The sequence below is a fragment of the Nycticebus coucang genome, chromosome 16, assembly GCF_027406575.1.
Source record: "Nycticebus coucang isolate mNycCou1 chromosome 16, mNycCou1.pri, whole genome shotgun sequence".
Taxonomy (NCBI): Eukaryota; Metazoa; Chordata; class Mammalia; order Primates; family Lorisidae; genus Nycticebus; species Nycticebus coucang.
This window is the reverse complement of record NC_069795.1, coordinates 19,080,092-19,105,008: the sequence shown is the minus strand read 5'-3', so window position 1 is coordinate 19,105,008 and position 24,917 is coordinate 19,080,092. Positions and strand designations below refer to the sequence as shown.

At 40.6% G+C, this 24,917-nt stretch overlaps 1 protein-coding gene across 7 annotated transcripts in view; it reads right to left on the bottom strand.

The window, feature by feature from the left end:
• APP (amyloid beta precursor protein) overlaps positions 1-24,917 on the bottom strand; it is a 295,844-nt gene that overhangs the window by 75,042 nt on the left and 195,885 nt on the right. For all 7 annotated transcript variants that reach the window (XM_053565412.1, XM_053565413.1, XM_053565414.1 and 4 more), the window contains 3 exons: positions 17,958-18,091; positions 10,926-11,000; positions 10,102-10,260 (listed from right to left, as the gene is read on the bottom strand). In XM_053565412.1, coding sequence (XP_053421387.1) covers positions 10,102-10,260; positions 10,926-11,000; positions 17,958-18,091 — 368 coding nt within the window. The remainder of the gene's footprint in view (positions 1-10,101; positions 10,261-10,925; positions 11,001-17,957; positions 18,092-24,917) is intronic.

Here is a 24,917-nt window from a genome sequence, read left to right as displayed (position 1 = left end):
GCAGTTGTTTATATTGCAATAATATTTTGGTAGAAAATAAGAGTGGTTTTATTAATCTGTTCTCTCACTAATTAGTGACCTTCTGTCAAATCTCATAGCCGACAAACATTTCATAATTTTTTTGCAGGATATTTTGCTAGTTCTCAGGAATGATTTATGTTGGGTACAAAGACCACAGTTATAAATTAGTAAACATAGCAAATAGAACTGAAATTTAAGACTGGACCGATTCCATGATTTATACTTTCAGACAAACTTTAGTATACAAGGGATGGAGAGCTAAGATCTTCTGACCTGAGAACACAAAAAGGCCAGAAATTGTTTGGACTTGAACATCTTCAAGTCTTGCTCACTCAAGCAGTAAAACATGCGGAAGCTGTTCAGGATGAACAGGGTTATTAACGCAACCCAGAAGGCAGACCCCATTGAGCTGAAGAAGAAATTGTAAACAAAAGATGTTTTAATCTAACACAGACCCTGGAAAAGATTTGTCAAATGGTCTAATCATCCAACAGATACCCACCGTGACGTGTTCTTGACTTTTTGAGATCTATGGCAATCTGCTTCCGTTTTGCATATTCTTACCTAAACCTTGTCATTTTTGCTTCATACCCTCTATGGGGTTAACATGGTCAAAAATAATTTTTAATTTTACCCTCTCCTCCTCTCACACTCAGCTAGTGTTTTGACCTACCAGAAATTCTATGGGGTTTTCCTGACTTAAAAACATTTATATAAGAAAACTCAAGGTAAAGCTCCTTAAAAATCTGTATCGCCTACTATCTTTAAACTGGAATCCATGATTAGGTCTTGAACTAGATGTGAAATCATGTGTGTGTGTGTGTGTGTGTGTGTGTGTGAACACTCATTTCTAGGCTGAGTATCCTTTGCTGCCCATCTATTCTTCAGGGCAAGTACCATTAATGCCAGGCAGGTGAACAATTACTAGATCTTTAAAATAATATACTATGCACTTATATATAAAACTAAATGTTTCTATTTTCATAATAGGTTTTCACTTTCAAGGATGAAATGAAAATAGAAATGTACATATAAATATGTATGTTTACAGGAAGAAAGCACAGCATCTTGGTGCTGTGGGTTTTAACAGCATCTGATGAAAATCTATTCCCATTTTGAAGGCAGTGACTGAGGAAGGCTCTGCAGTGGAGGGAATCTACGTGATGACTATGATCTCAGAGGCACAGCACTGCTTTCAAGCTAATGCCTTTCCAACATATTTCTTAATTTTCTATTTAACTTAATTAAAATCAGAAGACACTAGCATCTCTGGTTACATACTTCCCATTGGTCTATAGCAGGATCTATATATTGAACTTGATAAACATTCAAAGAAAAGGAGGTAATTCTGAAAGGCATGAATGCCACTCAGCATAGTTTATAGGCTGTGGTTCAGACGAGATCGGGCACGTTCAGGGTGGTATGGCCGTAGACTAGGCTGTGGTTCAATAAATGCTAATTCTCTCAAGTTGCTTACCAGCCATCATTTGTTACTGAGTTTGCAATGAAAAGCTCTGAAGTTAACCAGCCTCCTTGGGCTCACTCATTTATACAAATCTCAACTGAAAAGAAATGAATGCTGAATGAGTAAATAAGAAATGCATAAAGTATAGAATGATTATTTACTTTTCCAAAAGGTGATGTTTAACCTACTAATATTTCAACATTCAAGCCCATTCTGATTTGTTTTACAAAATTTTGACTATATTCAAAACTTGCTGGTACAATGTCTTAAACATTGAAGTATTCATTTCTCCACATGTTAAGAACTTAGCAAATAGTACTTAACTCATTTTTCATCTATTACATTGGGGACCAATGTCCCACGTTTTCCTTGGAGATACATGCTACATACATATATTTTACAAAATGTTTGATACTTCTTTTGTGACCAAAAAGAATGAGCAAAAAATACTAGGGTGTAGGGAGAAGGATGATCAGAAGGATCGTGTAAAAATTAACACAGCCAGGTTAAGCACTGCAATTTCTTTTTTGCTTTAGAAAACTTACAATTATACCAACACCATCATACTGCTAAAGGGTAATTTAATTGGAATCAACATCCCATAATGACTAAATATTGATTAACTGGAACCTCTTCATGCCATCACCTCCTAAAAAGTACTCACTAATCCCTGTCATTTTTCTCCAGTGTTTCTTACTGAACATTTATTGTCCCGTGGTTAGAATTCACCAAAAAGCATTGAGCAAAATCTCAATTGAGTGACAAAACTATGTTCCACAATGAAGAGTCTCTCAACATTCATATTGTCCCACAGGTTCTGGGATCTCAGAAAAATGTTAACATTTGGCTGAAATATTCAGAAATGAGAAAAGAAAGGTGATATAGAAACTGCCAAAATTTTTTTACTCAAATATTGAGAATCTGAGTGTGAAGCAGTGAATAGGCACACAAAAAAAATTTACTATGGATAAGAAGACTGCAATCGTGAGACACTGGAAAAATCAAGACAACACAACTAGCAGAAATAGAGATATACATGAAAATGGTTCCTAATTCTCACTTCCACTCAGAAAATGCTTAAGAGTAGGTGCAGTCAGGATAACAATTATGAGACTGTTTACTGGAATATTTAGACTAAAAACACCAAGAAAAATCTCAGAATTATAAAGAATGGTTGGTTATTTATCTTTTAAACAGTTTATTTCTTACTAATTAGAAACTACTTCATTTTTCCAGATCTAGAAATATAAAGTTTATTTGAAAAAAAATCCCTATCCAGCCTTTGGTTTAACCATACAGGATCCCACATCAAGTCTAATTTCTCTTCAGATTGCACAGAATGTTCAACAACCAGAAAAGAATGTTATCTTCTCCACCTCTATGGAAAGTGGTACCCTAACAGATATAAGACAGAAGGCTCAGGAAATACTCAGCTCATGTTTTAGGAGTGGCAGGAGTGTGAGCTTTAACAAAGAAAGAAGCAGGAAGCACAGGACCGTGGAGCTGGTCAGTGAGGGATGAGAGTTCGGCCTTAAGTAGTATTTAAGTTTGGTAGCTCAGAGGCCTCCCAAGGCAATGGGAATTAAACATTGTGGTGCAACTTCGGAGAAAAATTCAACTTTTCTGGGGGTGGGGTACAAGTCCTTGATTTTTCTAGGGTCTGGTCCATGTAACAGTCATTAGCCCTCAACAGAGTAAGAGCTTATCCTGAATGCAAAGACACAGCTTTGCTCTATGTTGGTTATTTTTTTTTTGGTGTGGTGGGGGAAGGGGTCTGGAATTAATGAAACTGTTTTGGCCAGGCTCAGGGGCTCACATCTGTAATTCTGGCACTTTTGGAGGCTGAAGCAGGAGGGTCACTGAGGCTAGCAGCTTGGGCAACATAGCAAGACTCTATCTCTATAAAAAATAGAAAAATTAGCTGAGTATGGTAGATAGTCCCAGCTATTTGTGAGGCTGAGGCAGGGAATTGCTTGAGCCCAGGAGTTTGAGGCAGTAAGCTATGATGATGCCACAGCACTCTCACCTGGGCAACAGAGTGAGACTCCGTCTCAAAAAAATTCTTTTAACTATTGTAATATTTGAAGCATTTTTAAAAAATAGAATGTATATGATTCTGAATATGAAGCAAATAATGAATTTTTAAGTTGGCCATTCAGTGTGTCAGCTTATAGGTACATAATTAATTAAAAAGGAAATTTGGAACATAAAGCACACACAGAGATAGGAACTTAAAAAATGAAATTCATTGTAGAACAAGAAATTCTAGGTGCAAGAGAATATCCCTTCATAATAATTCCGAATTTAGACTTTAAAAATATGAATGAAAAGTATCAATTAAAGCTCAGCTGAATTGAAAACAGTCCATGTTGTTCTGGAATCCCCTGTTTGCAAAGTCTGGGAATACGTGATATAATTCGGTAAGGGTTAAGAAGATAATAATTCTAAGTGATAATATCTATAGACTCTATAGAAAAACACTAATTTATTCACTTATGTTTAAACAACATTTACTAAATATATTATTTTGTATGTTTCAGGCACTGTGTTAGGGTGAGGGAGAGCTGGAAAATATTTATGTATGGCTCCAAAGATGTGGCCTTTCTCAGACAATCACCAGTAACATCTTGATTTATGTGTTCAAAGAGAGATGGATAAAGTCTTCGAGAAGGGATCTAGAATTTTCTCACATTTTCCAAGGTGCAGAACTAAGTATCACATCAAACCATACATTAAAATTTAAATGAACCCTCCCTCAAAGATACTACCTTAACAAAAATGGCAGATAATGCCCCAAGATTTCAAGCCTGTAACTACCCAGCCTCATTTTTTTTTTTACTATGAAGAAATTTATGCAAATCAGAGGTAAAAGTTTAACAGGAATCTGACATTTTAGATAGTAATATATTTTTTCCTAATCCAGTTTTTTAAATTTCAAATAACATGCTATCTAAATTCCTTATGAAGTGATCCCAGTGACAGAACAAGAACCATCAGGACCTATCTAAAATTATTCCCTCAAAAGAATGGTGGGGTGGCTAAACAAACAGACAAAAAATAGTAAAATCATCCCCTTTGATAAAACTTGAACCTCTGGCAAACATTCTTCTTGGCAGCACCTTTCCTGTAAGGGCTGGAAGAGTTTAAATGTGCACTTGTTAAAGAGGCCACTCAGTCGTTATCTTATTTTTAGCCCTATCAATGCCCATTCAGCAAAGATCTTACTTCAGAGATGTGGACTTTCAGCTGGAATACTTCACTTCATGTCTGCTAATTAAGGTTCTGCTCTCAACACCCACCCCCTGCTCTGCTCTGGCAAATGATCCCCCACAGTATCCTCCTCCCCCAAAGTTGTTTCTTCCAAGCAAGAGAAAACAAAACAATAAACTTTGATCTGCAGAGAGACATAAACAGAATTTTGCAGAGCAGTGTCTTGCTAGGACAGATTTTTTTGCAAATAGAAAATGAAAATGCTAATGTGAATATTCTTTTTCAAAAGCTCTTTGTTCTGAGAGGAAGTCTGGTCTAGTGAGAAGTCACGGCAGCGGGTGAGTGGCAGTGATTCACGGTCTGCCCTGCTCCTTGCCAGTGGTGACACCCTGAACCAGCCGCTCCATCTCCAGAGACTGCGGTGATGTCACCCAAAGAACAGGGTTGACACTATCTTCCTACCTGGAAGAACTCCAGGAGCACTCTTGGGGCTCTCCCCGGCTTTCAGCACACTACAACTTGGTACATAGAAAGAAAAATCAAGATGGTGAAGAAAATCAGTGCAAGCAAGTGATCCTTTTGGTTTAATTACATAAAAAGCACAGAGAACTCTACTTCCAGCCAAGATTGAGGAAAAGGAATATTCTTGTTCTACAATGAATTTACCCTCCGATCTGAAACAACCAAGGAAATGGACAAAATATATGGAACAATGTTTCTGCAAGATATTAGACATCGTGTGAAGGACAGTGATCCTGGGGAAACACACAGGGTCCTACAGCCACCAAACCAACTGCCCTGCGTTTCCAGGCCATGGGTCATGAAGGGGGGTCCAAGGCAGAGCCTGGAGGACTCCCAGAGTTAGGATATGAAGTGAGAGTGTGGAGAGAACAAGCCCCTAACATTCACAGGACAGGGCATGGGTGAGGGGAGCTCTGATGGAGACCCCAGATATTTACAAAGGGTGCTCCTTGACAATGAAGCTGAGTGATGATCAGTGCCTGCGTGTGAAAGAAACTGAGGCCAGAGATGAAAATCCCCAGGAGGATCCACAGTGGCAGCGCCAGAAGTTCACATAGAAATGAAACGGTCCATGTTTCCACCAGACAGGTGGGAAAACTTAGCATGCACTGTAGATTACTCAAAAGGGTCCTGCCTCACTAGTGGGAAATAATTAGCTAGCAGGCAGGTAACTGCTCCAGTTCTACCTAAAAAATATAAAAAAGAAAAGTTCAAAAGGCTCAAACTATTTCCAATTAACTATACTCTGGAACAAAGGCAAGAATATTACAAGGACACCCAGCACTCAACAAAGTAAAATTCAGGGTCTGATGTCTAGTAAAAAATCACGAGGCATGAAATGATACAATAAAATGTCACATGCAATGAAGAAAAACCAGTCAAAATGGACTCAATGTTGACAGACACACTATAAGTAGCAAAAACGGATGTTCAGACAGTTTTTATAACTGTATTCCAGAGGTTCAAAAGTTAATTTGGAAGATATTAGGGAGGAAAAAAAAGCCAAGAGTAAATTTTTTGATACTCTAGAAAACTATACAATAGTATATGAAATGATGAGGTGAAATTGGCCTTATGGAATTAAGGGCAGACTGAACTACACCCGGGCCACCATACTTAAATCGCTCAACCCTAGCGATAAAGGGAAAACTGTAAAAGCAGACAGATCTTTAAAAAGACATTATTTACAGAGACATAAAGATATCAGCTGTCCTATTGGATACATTGCAATTAAGAGGACAAAGGCACATCACGTATAAACTAATGGAGGAAAAATCCTCAATCTACAATTCTACACCCAGTTAAAAAGGAAAAAACCTTAAGATGACAGTTGAAATTAAGACATTTGCAGATGTACCCTAGCACACGAATTCACCACCAACCTGTACACACTCCAAGACATTTTAAAGGATGTCTTTTATACAGAAGGAAAATAATACCCGCTGGACCCACACATAGAATTTAGAATATCAGACATGGTGACTGACACAGAGGTAAATATGCAAGTTATTTTTTTTATTATTTAAAAATTCTTCAAAATATTACTGTTTAAAGAAAAATAACAACACTGTAGTTTAGAAAAAGTATGACAATAGTTCAAGGAGTAAGAGGAAAAACGAAGAACATTATTGTAACGTTCTTACCCTACCCATGGAGTAGCAAAATGTTATTTGAACCAGCGTAGTATCATTGTGGTAAGTGGCTCAGTGAGTAGGGTGCTGGCCCCATATGCCGAGGGTGGCGGGTTCAAACCCAGCCCCAGCCAAACTGCAACAACAATAAAAAATAGCCGGATGTTGTGGCGGGCGCCTGTAGTCCCAGCTGCTTGGAGGCTGAGGCAAGAGAATCGCGTAAGCCCAAGAGTTAGAGGTTGCTGTGAGCTGTGAACTGTGATGCCACGGCACTCTACCCGAGGGCGGTACAGTGAGACTCTGTCTCTACAAAAAAAAAAAAAAAATGTTTTCTATAAACCTAAATGCAACCACTAAAATAACAAATAGTTAAAAGCAAACCAAAGAGGTAAAATAGAATCATAAAAAATTCAAGGGCAGCTCCTGTGGCTCAAGGAGTAGGGCACTGGCCCCATATACCGGAGGTGGTAGGTTAAAACCCAGCCCCGGCAAAAAAAAAAAAAAAAAAATTCAATTAGTCCTGCAGCCCCCAAAAGGTTAAACAAAAAAAAAAAAAAAAAAAAAAAAGACTAGATAAGGCAAATAGAAAACAAATAGCAGGATGCCGGTTTGAAATACATAGTATAAGCACATTAATAACCTCATTAAATGTATGTGGTCTTCCCAATTAAAAGACAAGACCCAACCACATGCTCTCTATAAGAAATGCACTTCAAATATGTTTGATTTACATGTTAAATCAAAGTACGAGAAAGGAAAAATACACTATGCTAGCATTAATCAGAAGAAAGCTGGATACCTTTGTTAATATTAGGCAAAATAGATTTTGGGGGCAAAACCAAGGACGAAAGGGTCATATTATAATGAGAAGGGGCTCAAAGAGGGCATAACACCCCTAAACATTTACACACCTTCAAACAAAGCCCCAAAAAACACAAAGCAAAATCTGATAGCATTGCTAGGAGAAATAGGTCAGTTCACAATTATAGTCAGAGCTTTTGCTCTCCCTTGCTCAATGCTGATAGAACAAGCAGACAGAAAGTACACACATGCTCAGAACATTCCCTGTGTTTAAAGTAGACTTCCCACTGAGTGTCAGTGAAGAAACCGAAGCCTCCATCATTGGGTAAGTCTTTTTGGGCTTCTGAAAACCATAAATAAGCCATGTCACTGATGGCGTCATCACTGATGAGGCCTTGGCCCCAGAGAATATGACCACTGTTCTGAGCCAGAAATTCGAGTTCCAGTTCCTACCGGTTCTCTAAAAATTCTTACAGCTCAGCCAAGCCTCAACTTTCCTTGACCTCATTTACATTATTTGTAGGATGAGGGGTCTGGGCTAGATTATTTCTAAGATCCTTTGCTAAGGACTGAATGTTTGTGTCTCCCCTAATTTGTATATTGAAACCTAACCCTAGCGTGATAATACTGGAGGTGGAGCCTTTGGGAAGCGATTACATCCAGAGCGCAGAACTCTCATATATGGGATTATTCTCCTTATAAAGAGGCCCTAGAGAGCTACCCTGCTCTTTGCACCACATGAGAACACAGCAAAAAGACTGAGAAATGGGCCTATGGACCAGGAAAACTCACCAGACACCAAATCTGCCAGGGCCTTGATCTTGGACTTCTCAGCCTCCAGAACTGTGGGACATGTATTTCTTATGTGTGCAAGCCACACCTTCTATAGAAGTCTGTAAAAGTAGCCTGAACCAACTAGGACATCCCCTCAGCCTCTGTGGTCTGGATTGCAATTACACCATCAGTGCTACTCCCTCAGGAATATTAAGTCAGGCCCTACAGTGTGAGTCCTCGGGAAGCCGCGCTCACTCACTGCTCAGAGGAGAAGTGTCAGCGCCTATGGTGCTGAGATGGGCCTGTGGAGGCAGGTGCCCCGTGAAGCCTTTACCTGTAAGATGGAACAGCCAAGAGGTTGAACCTGTGAGTAAGGGGGCTCCTGGCTTTCTCCTGCTTTCTTCTGTATGGCTTCCACCTCCCAGTGTCCCAGCCCCATGGCCTGTGCTGTGACCTGAGCGAGGGAGACCTACCCGCTGCCTGCGCTGTGACCTAAGTGAGGGAGACCTACCCACTGCCTGAGTGAGGGAGACCTACCCGCTGCCTGTGCTGTGACCTGAGAGAGGGAGATCTACCCCCTGCCTGCGCTGCAACCTGAGTGAGGGAGACCTACCCCCTGCCTGCGCTGTGACCTGAGTGAGGGAGACCTACCCGCTGCCTGCGCTGTGACCTGAGTGAGGGAGACCTACCCACTGCCTGCACTGTGACCTGAGAGAGGGAGATCTACCCCCTGCCTGCGCTGCGACCTGAGCGAGGGAGACCTACCCCCTGCCTGCGCTGTGACCTGAGAGAGGGAGATCTACCCCCTGCCTGCGCTGCAACCTGAGTGAGGGAGACCTACCCCCTGCCTGCACTGTGACCTGAGCGAGGGAGACCTACCCCATGCCTGCACTGTGACCTGAGTGAGGGAGACCTACCCACTGCCTGCACTGTGACCTGAGTGAGGGAGACCTACCCCCTGCCTGCACTGTGACCTGAGTGAGGGAGACCTACCCGCTGCCTGTGCTGTGACCTGAGTGAGGGAGACCTACCCGCTGCCTGTGCTGTGACCTGAGTGAGGGAGACCTACCCCCTGCCTGCGCTGTGACCTGAGCGAGGGAGACCTACCCCCTGCCTGCGCTGTGACCTGAGCGAGGGAGACCTACCCGCTGCCTGCGCTGTGACCTGAGCGAGGGAGACCTACCCCCTGCCTGCACTGTGACCTGAGTGAGGGAGACCTACCCACTGCCTGCACTGTGACCTGAGAGAGGGAGACCTACACCCTGCCTGCACTGTGACCTGAGTGAGGGAGACCTACCCCCTGCCTGCACTGTGACCTGAGTGAGGGAGACCTACCCACTGTCTGCGCTGTGACCTGAGTGAGGGAGACCTATCCACTGCCTGTGCTGTGACCTGAGTGAGGGAGACCTACCCACTGCCTGTGCTGTGACCTGAGTGAGGGAGACCTACCCACTGCCTGCACTGTGACCAGAGTGAGGGAGACCTACCCACTGCCTGCGCTGTGACCTGAGTGAGGGAGACCTACCCCCTGCCTGCACTGTGACCTGAGTGAGGGAGACCTATCCGCTGGCTGTGCTGTGACCTGAGTGAGGGAGACCTACCCCCTGCCTGCGCTGTGACCTGAGCGAGGGAGACCTACCCCCTGCCTGCGCTGAGACCTGAGCGAGGGAGACCTACCCGTGGGGGAACAGCCTGCAGGGCGGTGATGTAGTTCTCCAGGGCCAGCCGGCGGCGGTCATTGAGCATCGCTTCCACTCTGGCCATGTGCGTCTCCACCAGCTGCTGTCGCTCATTGGCTGCTTCCTGTTCCAGAGATTCCACTTTCTCCTGGAAATGCTGCCGTCATAAACACACGTCAGTCAGGACTGAGCAAGTGGCATGGAACAGCAAACCACAGTCATTTTAAAGGGACATCCTATTCCATTTTCTTTGAGCGATAAAAACTCTTCCAAAGACTGCACAGCCATTCCAACATCTTGATTAACTCTGAACCTTCTGTAGGTAACTTTCCTGTACTCTCCACTCCCCAACAAACCTAATTTCCCAGACACAATCAGTCCTTCATAGGGTCCCTGAAGACTGCCTTGACCAGTGGTAACAATGGATAAATTTATGTATCCTGAAATGCTCACATTATAAGTACATACTTTTAAAAATTCCCCTCTTAATGAAAGTACTTTAATAAGTAATTGACCATGATAATCTCTCTGTTTTATTAAGGTAATTTGAGACTGGCTTCAGTCAAAATTTCAAATTCTCATATAGAAGTAGCAGAAGTTTATGGCCCCTGTAAAGATACATTATTAATAAAAAGTAGATTGTAAGTAACAATATGAGTTTATGTTGGTATGACTGGGAGCAAACGAAAATCAGGGTTGAAAAAATTCAGTGACTATATGGAGATTGAGAATAGTTCACGTTCATGGGAAGATAGCTCATCACATATGAGGTTCCAGGAGACCAGCAGTCCTACGTCCTGTAGGGCAGGGAGCGGACTTTACCTGGATAACGGCCTTCTTATCAGCTTTAGGCAAATTCTTTGCTTGGCGTTCTGCCTCTTCCCATTCTCTCATCACCTACAAAATAAAATTTAAAAAAAATACACAAATTTAAAATCACCAGTTTTTCCTTTAACTACAAATTTAACTGGATGAATATTTTTATTTATTTAAGTCTCTAAAATTTGTAGCTAATTTTTATTGTGAATCCATAATCCAAATAATTTAACTGATTATGGAAAAAATAGATAATCTGGTTTCAAGGCCTACAATTTTAGCGAATGTATCTTTCTCTGGAAAAAAGCAAAAAACAAAATAAATAAACAAAAAAACACAGGAAAGTAAGGAATGCAACAATGTCTAAGCAACATCTATACATTTTGGGATAATGCATCCCTGTGAAGTCCAGCAGCAAAATCTTGGTTGTCTGAGCGCAGTTCTGAACATCTGCCTCCCTGGCTCTCTACCCAAGTCTTCTGCCATGTTTGTAACAAGTAATTGTGCCTCCAGCTTGTCCTGACCCTCTCTCTACCCCCATGTCTGTGTCATGGTTCTGTTTACTCCTGACCCTGCCTTGCCACAGCACCTGCCTCTCTCAAGAATCATTCATTCTACTCAGGGCTTTTTCTGTCTATTCCCTATTAACTCCATAGCTTTTTCTTCTCTTCAGATATTGGCTTCTATGTTTCTAATACACATTTAAAAAAAATTATTTATTTTTATTTCAGAATATTAGGAAAGGACTATTTTTGTCATTCTAAACCTTAGAAAACGTATCACATACTCATTCTCATCAGAATAATATTTGACCTCCTACAAAGAAGTATATAATTTGTCATAGCGGCATATTACACATAAAATACCATCTTCAGAAACAAGGTTGGCCACCCCCCTACCCCTGAGAATTGGGTAAAAGTCATTTTAATTTTATGTAAAGAAATACTAACTATTCACAAAAGGCAGATTGCTAAGTAAATAAGGTCTTCCACTGTTACAATGAATGCATGGTAAATTTTAGGCTCTTATGAAAGCAAATTAAAACATTTAATCTGTTTTATCACAGGGCAAAAGGCAAATATGACATTTTACATGTGTGTGTCATGAACACAATCACAATGCCCCAAAGAAGCACATAATGGGGGAAGGGAGAGAAGACTTTTGTTGTTCCAGATCCTAAATCTAGCCTCTTTAAGATTCAATGGGGAAGCAGGGCCTTTTGCTTGCTGATCCACTCATGAATAGCAAACATTACTGAATCTGCCAGAATTTCAGAGAAGACACGTTATAAAATTCTGAATATAGCAAAACAATTTTTTCTTTTTTGAGACAGAAAAAGTTGCCCTGTGTAGAGGTCCATGGTATCATAGTTCACAGCAACCTCAAACTCTTGGTTTTGAGCAATCCTCTTGCCTCAGCCTCCTGAGTAGCTGGGACTACAGGTGTGCATCACCACGCCTGGCTAGTCTTTCTATTTTTAGTAGAGATGGGGTCTCGCTCTTGCTCAGGCTGGTGTCAAACTCCTGAGCTCAAGCAATCCACCTGCCTTAGGCTTCCACCATGTTAGAATTACAGGCATGAGCCACCACACCCAGCTGCAAATAAGTATTTTTGACAAGTGACACTTAGTAAAAAGGTGCTATGGTTTAAATATGTTCCCTAAAAAGCATGTTTTAGAAACTTAATCCCCAATGGAATACTGTTGAGTGGTCAGGCCTTTAGTTAATATCATTACTGAGAAAACGGGTTCATTATTGTGAAGAGTGGGTTGTTATAAAGGGAGATTTTGGCTCTCTCTTGCTCTTCTGACTTCCCCCATGGAAGGCAAAGCACCAAGGCCTTCACCAGAGGCTGGTGCCATGCCCTTGGACTTCCCCATCTTCAGAACTCAAATAACTATTTTTCTTTATAATTTACCCAGCCTGTGTTATTCTGTTATAGCAACACAAAATGGACCAAGACACCAGGTGTGTGTCTGTTTTGTTGGAAATTGATGCTCCCTGCTCTCAACCTTATCATTCACCTGTATTTCCATGATCTGAATGCAAAAGTAAAAGTCTGCACCTGTGCATGTTGTTGAAGGAAAATGATTCTAACTTCTTACCACTATGGTTGCCTTTTCCTTTCCAAGTATATGAATTGCTGTCAAGTAGAGTTTGTTTAAGTGCAACTCAAACCTGAACTAGGTAAAATGAAGAAAGAGGCTTAAAGAAGCAAAAGACTGGCTTGTTGTCAGATATGTATTTGCATACATTGTGCACTTCTGAGGTGTAAGGAAACATGATTCTTGCACTGTAAAAGCCTGTTAATTTTTAGGTATTTATCCCTAAGAAATTAATTTTTCTGACATCCTTCAAGATGGAAAAGAAGAAAGGGCTTGGAACAAATAACTATTGATAAAAAATTTCTATGACACAATACCACATAAAATCACCACAGCAGTGGCCATGGTGGCTCATGCCTGTAATTCTAGCAACTTGGGGAGAGGCAGAGGAGGGAGGATTGCTAGAGCCCGGGAGCTCAAGACCAGACCAAGCAACATAGGGAGACCCTGCCTCGGTACAATTTTTTTTTTTTTTTTTAATTAGCTCAGAATGGTGGCTTGCACCTACAGTTGCAGCTACATGAGGGACTGAGGTTAGGATTGCTTGAGCCCAGGAGTTCAAGGCTGCAGTGAGCTGTGATCAAGCCACTGCACTCTAGCCTGGGTGAGACTCTATCTAAAAAAAAATAATAATAATAATTAAAAATTAATTCTTAATTAGTCAATAGTCATGTGGGTTTCTGACTAGCTATTTTATTGTCTATTAGGATTAATTCTTAGTATAAGATATAAGACATCTTCCCCTTGTCATATCGAAATTACAGAGAAAACAGATGGAATAAATATTCTATTACTCTTGAAGAACATATCAAAAATAACCTCAAGGTTCACAGCAAAATTGGGACAAACACCCTGCTGTGATGAACAATAACAGAACACACAAGAAAAGAAACATAATGTCCCAGTTGCTTTGGTGCCTCTATGAAGTTAATAAAGGGCACCTGTGGGCGAGGGGGGATGTTGAAGACTCTTCGCTTTATAGATGAGATAAGCCTTGCTATAAATCTATTTCAATTTCCTGCTTTGAGATTGTTACAGTGGCAGTGTTCTACCAAGAATTCTTCAGACAAGGAACCTCAAAATTAATTTGAGATAGAGCCCAGTGTTTCATTGCAATGTGAAAAATTGAATTCCCCTTTACATTTACATTTTTACTAGCTCACCTCATACAATCAGAACTTGAACTTTTAGCTTTGAATTGAGGGAATAATTAAAGACATATATTTAGCAAGTGAGTTGAAAATAAGTACTAGTATTATTGTTCTATATATATATATTGTTCTATATATATATAAATATACTTAAATTCTGATTTTTAGAGCAATATATCAATATCCTACACTCCCACAAGAAACAAATTACCTATACCATCCTCTCAAGACTGCTCACTGCAAATGAATACCCACTGAAGGCTGAACACGTCTCCAGCAACAACAGAGAACATGTCTCATGGCTAGCAACATTACCATTGACCCTGTATCACGTGCTGTACAAATCTGTCTAATTTAACTGATTCCTCATGTCTATGGAAAAGAAGCTATACTTAGTAAAATAATTAATTTAAGGAGATCTATTCTGAGCCAAATTTGAGGCCCATGACCTGCAGCCACACCCAAGAAGCCTTGACCAAGTGGACTTGAGGTGGTTGAGTGACAGTTTGGTTTTATACATTTTAGGGTGGATGGGGATTACAGGTGGGGTCATAAATCAATATGTGGAAAACACATTGGTTTGGCCTCTGGACCTCTGGAAGGTGGGACTTCTGGAAGTGGGAGCTTTCAGGTTGTAGGTGAGTTTATCTTTAGCTGAAAATTGGCTGAAAGAGTTAGGCTCTGTCCAAAAGACCAGGACTCAGTGGAAAGGAATGCTTAAGATAAAGGGTCTGTTAATTAGAGACTCAAGTGGTTTGTTATGTACATTGAGAGGCTGCTGGTAGGTCCTGTGTAGCCTTAAGCCTGTTAGGATGTCATAAAGGAGGTCTCTAAGAAGGGGAGGGATGTGATAAGGCAGGTCTGATCTTCTTTCTCAAGGCTAGCAACTCAGTTTTAGGGATCCCCTTAGCCAAGAGGGGGTCCATTCAGTCAGTTGCTGAGGGGTGGAGGCTTAAGATTTTATTTTAGGGTCAGACTCACATCAGTGTGTGAGGTTCGGCATGAGCCATCTCCATTTTATGGGCCAGGTTAAGGCAGATGCTCAAGGGCATGCAGGTCACAAAGAAGGAAGAACAGAAAGCAAGACCTTGGTGGCTCTAAGACCAAGCTTTTCTACCCTGTGGCTCAATTTCATTATAAAACGAAAAATCCCCCAGGTAAGCTAAGTATATTTTTATTTAGTAACAGGAGAGAGGGCTTCTTCTGAGATGTTGCTGCTTGTCTTAAACACCAAAAAGCTTCCGAGTCAGGTCAGCTTTCACTTTGAAGGACTTCATTTTAAGGTTGTATTAAAAATCATAAGTAATAAAAACACTCTGTTCAGATCCTTATACTTGCTAGAAGCCAGTCATAACATACAGTAACAAAAATCTATAGATCTGGAGCTATAATCCCCAACAAAGCAAAATGCCAAGTGGACCAAAATCCTCTGTGTTTGTAATAACACATACTATATGTAATAACAAAAACTATAACAACAAATCAATTTTAAAATCCCCATGATTTTTCAAATTTAAAATTCTCAAGATCTGGACCTTGTGGCTGTTCTCTATAGTCTTATAAAGCAATTTTCTGCTGGATGCACAAATGTGTCATTTTCACCTGGATTCATGGTTCTTCACAGACCTGGCTATTTCATGCAGACAAGATGACTACTACTCGGTAGAGCTGTAAGAGGCAGGCAAGTTCAAAGTCAGAAAGTCCCCAGAATTCAGCATCATAGATTATGAAGATGAATGTCTCAGGAGTCTCACTTTCCTATGACCCTTGGAGTCTACTAGACAGCATTCTCTGCTCCTGGATGATATCTCTTACACTACCTCAGATCCATCTGGTAACTAAAAATGAAGAACAGCTATCAAACCTTATATGAACTACATCCTAGGTCAAATAGATGTGCTAAAAGAAAGCTGAATTATTATTCTAGCGCAGACTATCATATTTGAAGCTACAAGTGCCTTTGAAGTCCTTCTTCTTAACAGGATCAAAATGATCAAGACACAGTAGGGGGAAAAGTGCCAGATTAAAAAAAATTTTTTTTTTTTAATAATGACTAAGTGGGTCCAAGAACAACATATAAGGTTAATAAGGCTTATATGAACTTATGGGTATTAAAAGGAGGCTTATAATACATTTGGAGAGATAAGACGTACATATCCAAAATCACTAATAAAACAGAAGACCAAATATTTGAATGAAATGAAAGGTAAGAGCAACGACTACCTGTCTTTTTCTGAGTATCAAATGGGGCATAACAAATGAGCGAGATTTGTCAATGTAAAGAAGAAAGTGAGGGCATTTCTAGAAGAAGTCAATGCTGACAATGAATTAAATATTTACTTTATTATTGTTCTCTCTCTCTCTCTCTCTCTCTATATATATATATATATTTTGTGGGTTTCATATCCCCAGAATTGGATTTTTGAGAGTAGCGGGAAACCTCTGAAAGCTTCAGAAAGAAGTTAGATAAGATTTAAGTTTAAAGAAGCACATTTTACTGGCAATAACGGTGATTCACAGTCCTCCTGTGACTTCTTTACAACGATTATATATCTGACTGTGTCCTTCCTAATGAAAATCCAATTTTTTCAAGAATTGGCTTCAGGTGAAACCTCACTATTCCACTGTAAGTAGCTCTCTAGTTCAACTCCCTTTTAGATTTTCTTACAAATATGGGCAACCATTAGAACTGGACGCTGTAAAACAGAGCCATACGTATTGTGATTATAAAATTTTTTTCCTCCTTAAGTTACTATACCAAAGTACACCCATGTATTGTGGCTAATCATTTTATTTTTTTTTTTTTATTAAATCATAACTGTATACAATGATATGATTATGGGGCATCATACACTCACTTCATTTTAAAGGAAAAATAAAAGCTAACTGTGTTATGTCTTTTAGATATGTTATTATTAATAGTTCTATGTTTTAAAATGTAGGTTTTATTATTATTTGGGCATGGTGAGGCCCACCGATCAGTAATGACCAGCCCTCAGAAGACAGTCTGTTACAGTCTCAAGAGGGGGTGCACACCCCAACATGTAGGGCCCCACGGAAGCACCAGCATCGGCCAGAAGATACAGGAGATGGGGAAATGTGGACATGTGGTTTTCATGCAAAGGGATGGGAGAAGCAGGGTAAACAGGGTTAGGACTAACTCGCTTGAATAATTTCCAGGGATTTGGAGGAATAAGGCCCTTCTCTAGCTGTTTAGTACATGGCCCTGGGTGATCAGAGCAGATGGACAATAGCCCAGAATGAAAGAAGCAGAGAAAGAGGGTAGTTGGGGGTCACGGCTTTGGACTGGTTGATTAGCATGAGAAAACATGTCCATAGGCCACGCATGTGCTATCGCCCTGGGATGGGGAGCTTCCCTAGGGTAGGTAAGGCCTCCTGTCAGAAAATACTGTAAACAAAATCAAGATTAATAGTCTACTAAAGATGGCTTATAATCTTAGAAAATTTATGGCAGCATAATTCATGAATCGTGTTTAGTGTCTGTCAAGAGACCTTTTAAGTATTTGTGTTAAGTATGACATGCATTAGTCAAATCTTCTGATAGTTATCACAGAATACTAATACCAAAAAAATGAATATTTGACTTTAGCCCAAAATTTTCATTCATTCACTTAGATTTCCCTGGGCCACTGACATTGCTTTGTGCTAATATGGGAAGCCACGCTCTTTTTTTTTTTTTTTTTTTTTTTGAGACAGAGTCTCAAGCTGTCACCCTGGGTAGAGTGCTGTGGTGTCACAGCTCACAGCAACCTCCAGATTTACCTGTGACATCCTCTCTCGGTGCTTAGCCTCAAGTCTCTCTTTTGCTTTCTGGAAATGGGCATGTTCATTCTCATCTCCAGGTGTCTCGAGATATTTATCGACAGCGTCAGGGGTGCTGGCAGCTGTTGTAGGAACTATAAAACAAAAAAGAAACAAGTTTGAGAAGAAAAACAGAATACCCAATCATTCAAAAGAAAGCCATGTTTTCAGTTATTTCCCAGAATAAAGAATTTAGTAAAGAAGCACATGAAAGATGTTAATGCTGTTTAAGAGAACACCATGAGATATTTCCTACCACAGTAAGGATGTTTGAACACTTTCAAGTACAGGGTGAAGGAAAATCTTAAAAACAGTCCATTTTGTGCTTATAGTATTATATTTAGAGGTTTTTTTTTTTTCTTTTTACAAAATAAGCATGCACAGAGCAAAAACAGTTGGTGCTTAATACAAAAATGTCTTTCCAAATCCTCATGCTTTTGCTAGATTGATTTTTTTTTGAAATCTTGAAAGAAATGATGGTAACATTAATTCCACATGTTAAGATTCTGGCGGAAACCAAAGAAACTTGAAAATTAGCCTGTTGCAGAACAACACCTCAGAGATGAGGAAAGCTCTACAGTGTACTGTAGAGTTTAATTACAAAGACATTCTTCATGGGACAGTATTTGAAACACTACAAAAAGAAGTGTATGTATCAATAAATGCATTTTTTAAACAACAAAAGGACCATTCTGCCTTCACTAATTTGGCAATAGTTGATGAATTCATTACGCTAGTTGTCAAAAAGAAAGTGATTTCTTTTTTAAATTCAACTAATACTGCTAAGCAATGTTGAGCTGCAATATATACTGGTCTTTTATGGGGAAACATAAATACCCATAAAATTGAAGAGTAACTATAAAACAAAAATGTCCTAACTCATAAGCCAAGTAATTTATAACACTTACACGCAAGCAGTTTTCCAAAAGATGAATAATGACTAGTGAAAAGTCAGAGTATTTATGAGCTTAAAAAATAAGAAAAGAAAAAAAGAGATTTTGACTTAAAGAAGAAAAAAGTATGTTCAACCTAAAAAAGAAATGAGGGATGTTCACTGTGTTTTCAGGTCAAATCAACTTCAGTGTTTAAAGATTACTCAAATATCATCACTGATGCAAGTAATTACTTGGGTATTATATTTGGTATAAGTATCCCAAAATAGGCTTGAACAAGAAAATTTATGGCTAAGTCATTGTGAAACTAAAGTGTAAGTTAAGTATGTTTTACACATTTCAAGAAAATGTCTGGAATCTTAACAATTCAAAAGCTTTAAGATAGTAGCTATAACTGGAAGGCTTTTTTTGTTTGTTTGTTAAATAATATATTTCACTTTAAAGAGAAAAATTCATTCTGATTTTCCCTCCTCGCTTTTATTTCTGATCCAATGAAAATAAATTACACACAGGATCGTGAAGTGCCATCTACGAGAAAAGTATGATATGTTTTCTAAAAAGATGTTAGGCATGACCCACATGAAAGAGTGAAAGCATTACAAATAAGTAAATTCTCAATTTATAAGATAAAAAAAATAACTTGATACTAAATTCTTATATAAAAAAATCAAAGGTAAATGTTTCTCAGCATAACCTCAAGTAAATCAATATGTGTTTTTTAATTTAATCATTTTCTCCACTTGAAGTGGATGTGGTATTTAGTATTTTAAATTTGTTTCCCTTGGTTTTAATCATGTTCTCATCTTAACTGCTAGAGCTCAAATGAGAACAAATAAAAGCAAAAGCAAAAGATAACACAGTAATACTCTTTGGTATAGTATAATCTGGCAGAATGACATGATTAGGGAAACCATATTTTGTGTTTTAAACAAATGGAAATGTATAAAAGTTTGGGGTTCTATTTCTGAGGAAGATAGCCATCTGGCTGTATCTGTCATAACCACAGACACCTTTTTGGAAGACTGGAATAACAAAAGTCACTATGTAAGTAAGAAGTTTTCCCATTTCTTATGGTTTGCAAATATTGTCTACTATAAAATGGAAAGGAGATAAAACACTATAATCTGAATTACATATCTGAACTGAATTGAAATACAGCTTTCTAATGTAAGAATAGGGAATAATTAAGAAATAAGCATGTGAGATATGTTTTACAGATTTAAGAACATTTCAAGGATTAAGCCCATGTTTTAGGTACATGGAAATAAATATTCATATTGTATGACCAATTCAGTCCACAGAATCATGAAATATTTCTGTGATGGGCTCGGTGCCCTTAGCACAGTGGTTATGGTGCCAGCCACATACACCAAAGTTGGCAGGTTCAAACTTGGCCTGGGCCAGCTAAACAATGACAACTGCAACAAAAAGAAGCTGGGCGTTGTGGAGGGCACCTGTAGTCCCTGCTACTTGGGAGGCTGAGGCAAGAGAATGCTTAAGCCCAAGAGTTTGAGGTTGCTGTGAGCTGTGACGCTATAGCACTCTACTGAGGGTGACATAGCGAGATTCTGTCTCAAAAAAAAAAAAAAAAAGAAAGAAAGAAAGAAGTATTTCTTTGATGGTTAATTTTATGTGCCCACTTGACTGGGCCACAAGGTGCCCAGATTAAACATTATTTCTCAGTGTAGCTGTGAGGGTATTTCTGGATGGGATGAGCATTCAAAACAGTGGGCTCATTAAGGTGGGCTGCCCTCCCCAAGGAGAGTGGGCACCATCCAATCTGTTGGGGCCCTGAAAATAAAAGTGAGGAGAAAGAAGAAATTTGCCCTTTTTGTTTCCTGCTCGCCTGGTTGTCTTCTCCTGCACTTGAACTGGAATTCACACCATCAGCTCAGCTCTCTTGGTTGCCACATCTTTGGATTCAGACTAAATAATATCAACAGCTCCCCTGGGTCTCTGCGTGGCAGAAAACAGACCGTACGTGAGGAGGGACAGAGAAAGAGGCTTCAAGGGGGATGGAAAGAAAGCCCGGTCTGCTGAACAAGGAAGTCTGGAGGGCCCAGACTAACATCCAACAGTTAGATCACCACTCAACAACTGTAGCCAAGAAAAGGGAAAAGGATGTGGGTATGCGGTAACCCAGGTAATCAGTGACCAGTAGAAAGGAATAACAATGCCAGTCCAAGGAAAGAGTCACCAACAATTTCAAACAGAGAGGAAGAGGATATGGACATCTCTACACCACCCTTGTGTGAGTCTCCTTTCTCTCCTCACTCTTGAGAGGGACCTACTTTCAATTCTCTTTGGAAGTGCTCTGAGCTTTCCCTTTGCTCTTAAATGTCTCCCTGCGGCACTAAAGCCGGGGCAGGTCACTTGTGCTTTGTATTCCTGCTGCCTGTGCTGCTCCAGTTTTACTTTCATTTTCTATCCAATGTCACTTTGTGCTGTGCCTCGGTTGAACTTCTAGTTCTGCTGAGCGATAGCACCCAGCCAACTACAGGAGGACTTATCAGCTTCCATAATCACCACGTGAGCCAATTCCTTATCATAAATCTTTTCATTGCTTCTATTTCTCTGGAGAACCCAGAATAATAAAATTTCTCTTCAAGTAAATCTTGGTTAGGAGTCCCAGTTACTTCTTATAGTTGAGGAATTTAAGAGAAGGTGTCTTTGTTTTAATCTTGAAGTCAAACTTTTTAGCCATTCACACTACCCCTCCATCTCAATTAGTATAAGCAAGTGTAATTATCCTATATTCATACCCACTAGCAAACCAGATCACTGCCTGGTTAAGGAGAGCAGAGTGACAACGCATATTGATATTTCACAATGAGTTTAGCATTTCATTGTCACTCCCCTGAAGGTGGTGGAGGGAGGGGAGAGCATTTTTATAGAGGACTATGTCCAGAGAACTCAGCTTCTAGTTCTCCGATACAGAGGCTATGTTACCAGAACTGGCTACCTCTGTGTGACAGTCCATGGCCAGCCAGAGACAGGATAGCATTGGTAGAGGACAGCAGCAGGAAAACCTCTGCCCTAATCCCACCCTTTTAAGAGACTTCCTTTCCAGAAGGGAGTAGGGCTCAAGGGATGTCAGAGCATGTCCTGGGGCACAAAGAACACAGGAAGTTGTTTATTAGCAGATCACTTAAAATACAGGTCCCTGTCATCACTGACTATAAGGAGAAACAAACTGACTCTTAGGAAGGTTTAATTTTTGTTTTGTTTTTTAAAGGACCACAAAGCATTTTGTCCTGTTCAGAGACCTCTGAGGTCCCCTAGAAGCTGTGATAAGGGTTCAGATTTCTATGCTGGCCAAATCATAATGGCCTCTTTCCATCTACTGTGCTGGGCACAATTCTGTGGGTTCTCATTTAATACGTGGGGGGAAAAAACTACCCCGTTTTACCACATGGAGGGGAAACACTTATCATTTAACATTCTCCTTCGCATCCTGAAACACACACAAATGAAGTCTGAATTTAGGACTAGGTAAGCCATAAAAAGGCTATAAAGTTAATTTTTAGAGCAGTTAAGGGCTAATCCGTCCACATGTCTGGGAGCTGGTAAGGGCTTTTGTTGTCTTATTTTGTTAATGAACAACATGGCTTGGCAAAAAATATGGCTTGTTATAATGTCCATTGGCCTATCTTTAATCAAACAGCTGTTCCTGCCCTGAACACTATCTGGTAAATGACCACCAACAGAAGAAGGGTTATAAAACAGAGGTCAAGTGAAAAATCCCACAGAGCTGGAAAACGGACATTTTAGCCTTAGGTCCTTCCCGTCTGCAAGCAAGCTGGAAAACACGCAAACCTTATGTTAACCACCTTCAGCTCTGGATTTCGACCTCTAGGTGTCTAATCGTTAGCAACAATACCCACATCACGTGCATGGGCTTTTAACTTTTTAAATAACCTTCACATTTATTTTCTTGTTTTGGTCTCCTAGTAGCCTTGCAGCTCATGGTAAGATACACAGAGGCTTAGCTCCCTTCCTTTCTAACAGCAAGAACGTGTTCTAAACACTCGTGACGAATGAAAAAATACAACAGAAAAGCGGTTCCAATTCACAGCACATTACTGCTTCAAGGAGAACATTCTGCCTCCAAATATACAGCGGCATTCTGATGACTAACACCCTCTATCTACGCTGTCCTTGTTCTCTGCCACCCTGGGAGGACAGAGGTTCAGAGAATCCGAGACAGCAGCCGTCATGCAGACAGATCATGCCACCCTGAGGGCACCCGCTTGTTCCTTCTCCCTACAGCCCCCCAATATTATCACTCCCGTTACATGTCAAGCTGGGGGTGGGGGGCAGTGAGCAAAGCTGACAGAGACGTGATCCTGGTGGCATTATATTCTAGTGGAAGAAATGATCACCACAAACATACAACTAAAAAAAAAAAAAACAAAAAAAGACAAACCAGAAATCCTGTCATTAGCATGTGATTTCTGTTATAGGGGAAAAGAAGAGAAATAGGGCAGAATTAAGAAGGATGGGGGGTGGGGAGGGTGGAGGCTGAGTGCAGCAGCCAGGCAGGGTGGTAGCTGGGAGGGTGACACTCCCAGGCTTCCCACTTAGCTGCTGGAAGGATGCAGGAACGAGCACCAGGCCCTGGGTGGTGAGGGTGCCTGGAAAACTCCCTGATGAGCGGCCAGACCCAGTGGCCACAGAAGGAGTGGGAGAGAAAAGAGGGGGCGAGGCAGCAGGGACGCGGGCACAGATCATGGGTCCCGAAACTGCAGTGAGGACTATGGGATGTGACGGGTTGTGACAGGATCACTGGGGCTGCTACCCGACAGTAGCAGGTGAGAGGCATTTGAGAGCAGCGAAGATAAGGTGGCTTGAACGGGGGGGTGGGTCGGGGTGGGGTGGCTTTCGGGGATGGTTCTCCCATCGGCTCCCCTCTCCCGTGAGAAGGTTGAGATACGCTTCTTCCCCTCACACCAAAATGCTGTTACCACAAGAACTGGATACCATGGGGGAAGCGGCTTTCAGTTTTAATGACGATACACTGATGCTTGTCACAACACTTCCCCTTCACACTGGAATCTCCTCTCAACACCTGCCAGGGTTCGATGTTCTGACCGGGGAGGGTGGGAAAAAGCAGGTTTGCTTTCCCTTTAGTAATGAACCCTGAAGCTGCACCCACAGTTCGGGTAATAAAATCCACCTCCATCACTGGGGCCAAGGTGCCAATGAAACATTTCCACACCTCTGCTTCCCCCTAGAAAAGTATCATCTAGCAGGGGTCCTCAAACTTTTTAAACAGAGGGCCAGTTCACTGTCCCTCAGACCGTTGGAGGACTGGACTATAGTTAAAAAAAAACAAACAAAAAACTATGAACAAATTCCTATGCGTACTGCACATATCTTATTTTGAAGTAAAAAAACAAAACGGGAACAAATACAATCACACTGCCGCATGTGGCCCGTGGGCCATAGTTTGAGGACCCCTGATGGGGAAGTTATTTCAAAAGGAGGTGAAACCTGCTAAAATCTTCAGGCTGCAGTAGAAGAATCCTCTCTTTGTCCCTCTGGAGGACTCCATGTGATGGCCCATCAAACTGAACTGTGCATGTAACAATTTCCCTGATTTGAGTTCTGATTTTATTATAACTGCATAGTAGTACTTCATAGGCATACCAAAGAGAGCAAGAATGTGGGGTCCAAATTAGAGACATTACAAACAATTGTCTCTTTCATTTTGATATGCATTTATGTCCTTTATTTCTAGGGCGACCCATAATTTTATAGTCATGACGGGCTGAGGATGCAAAAAGGAGAAATAATTCCAACTCCAAATGGTAATAACCATGACCATCTACAACAGGCCACAAGTCCAAGTATTTCCCTAAACAGAGACACATGAATTGCACTGAGTCAAAATACAAATGTCAGAGTATAACAAGAAAATTCAGTTCACCTCCTTTCGTCAGCTGGAAAGCAATTTATCTCTACAGCATTGACAAGAGGAGCTTGGCGTTATTAAAAATGCTGCTTGATACAGAACTAGCAATGTTGT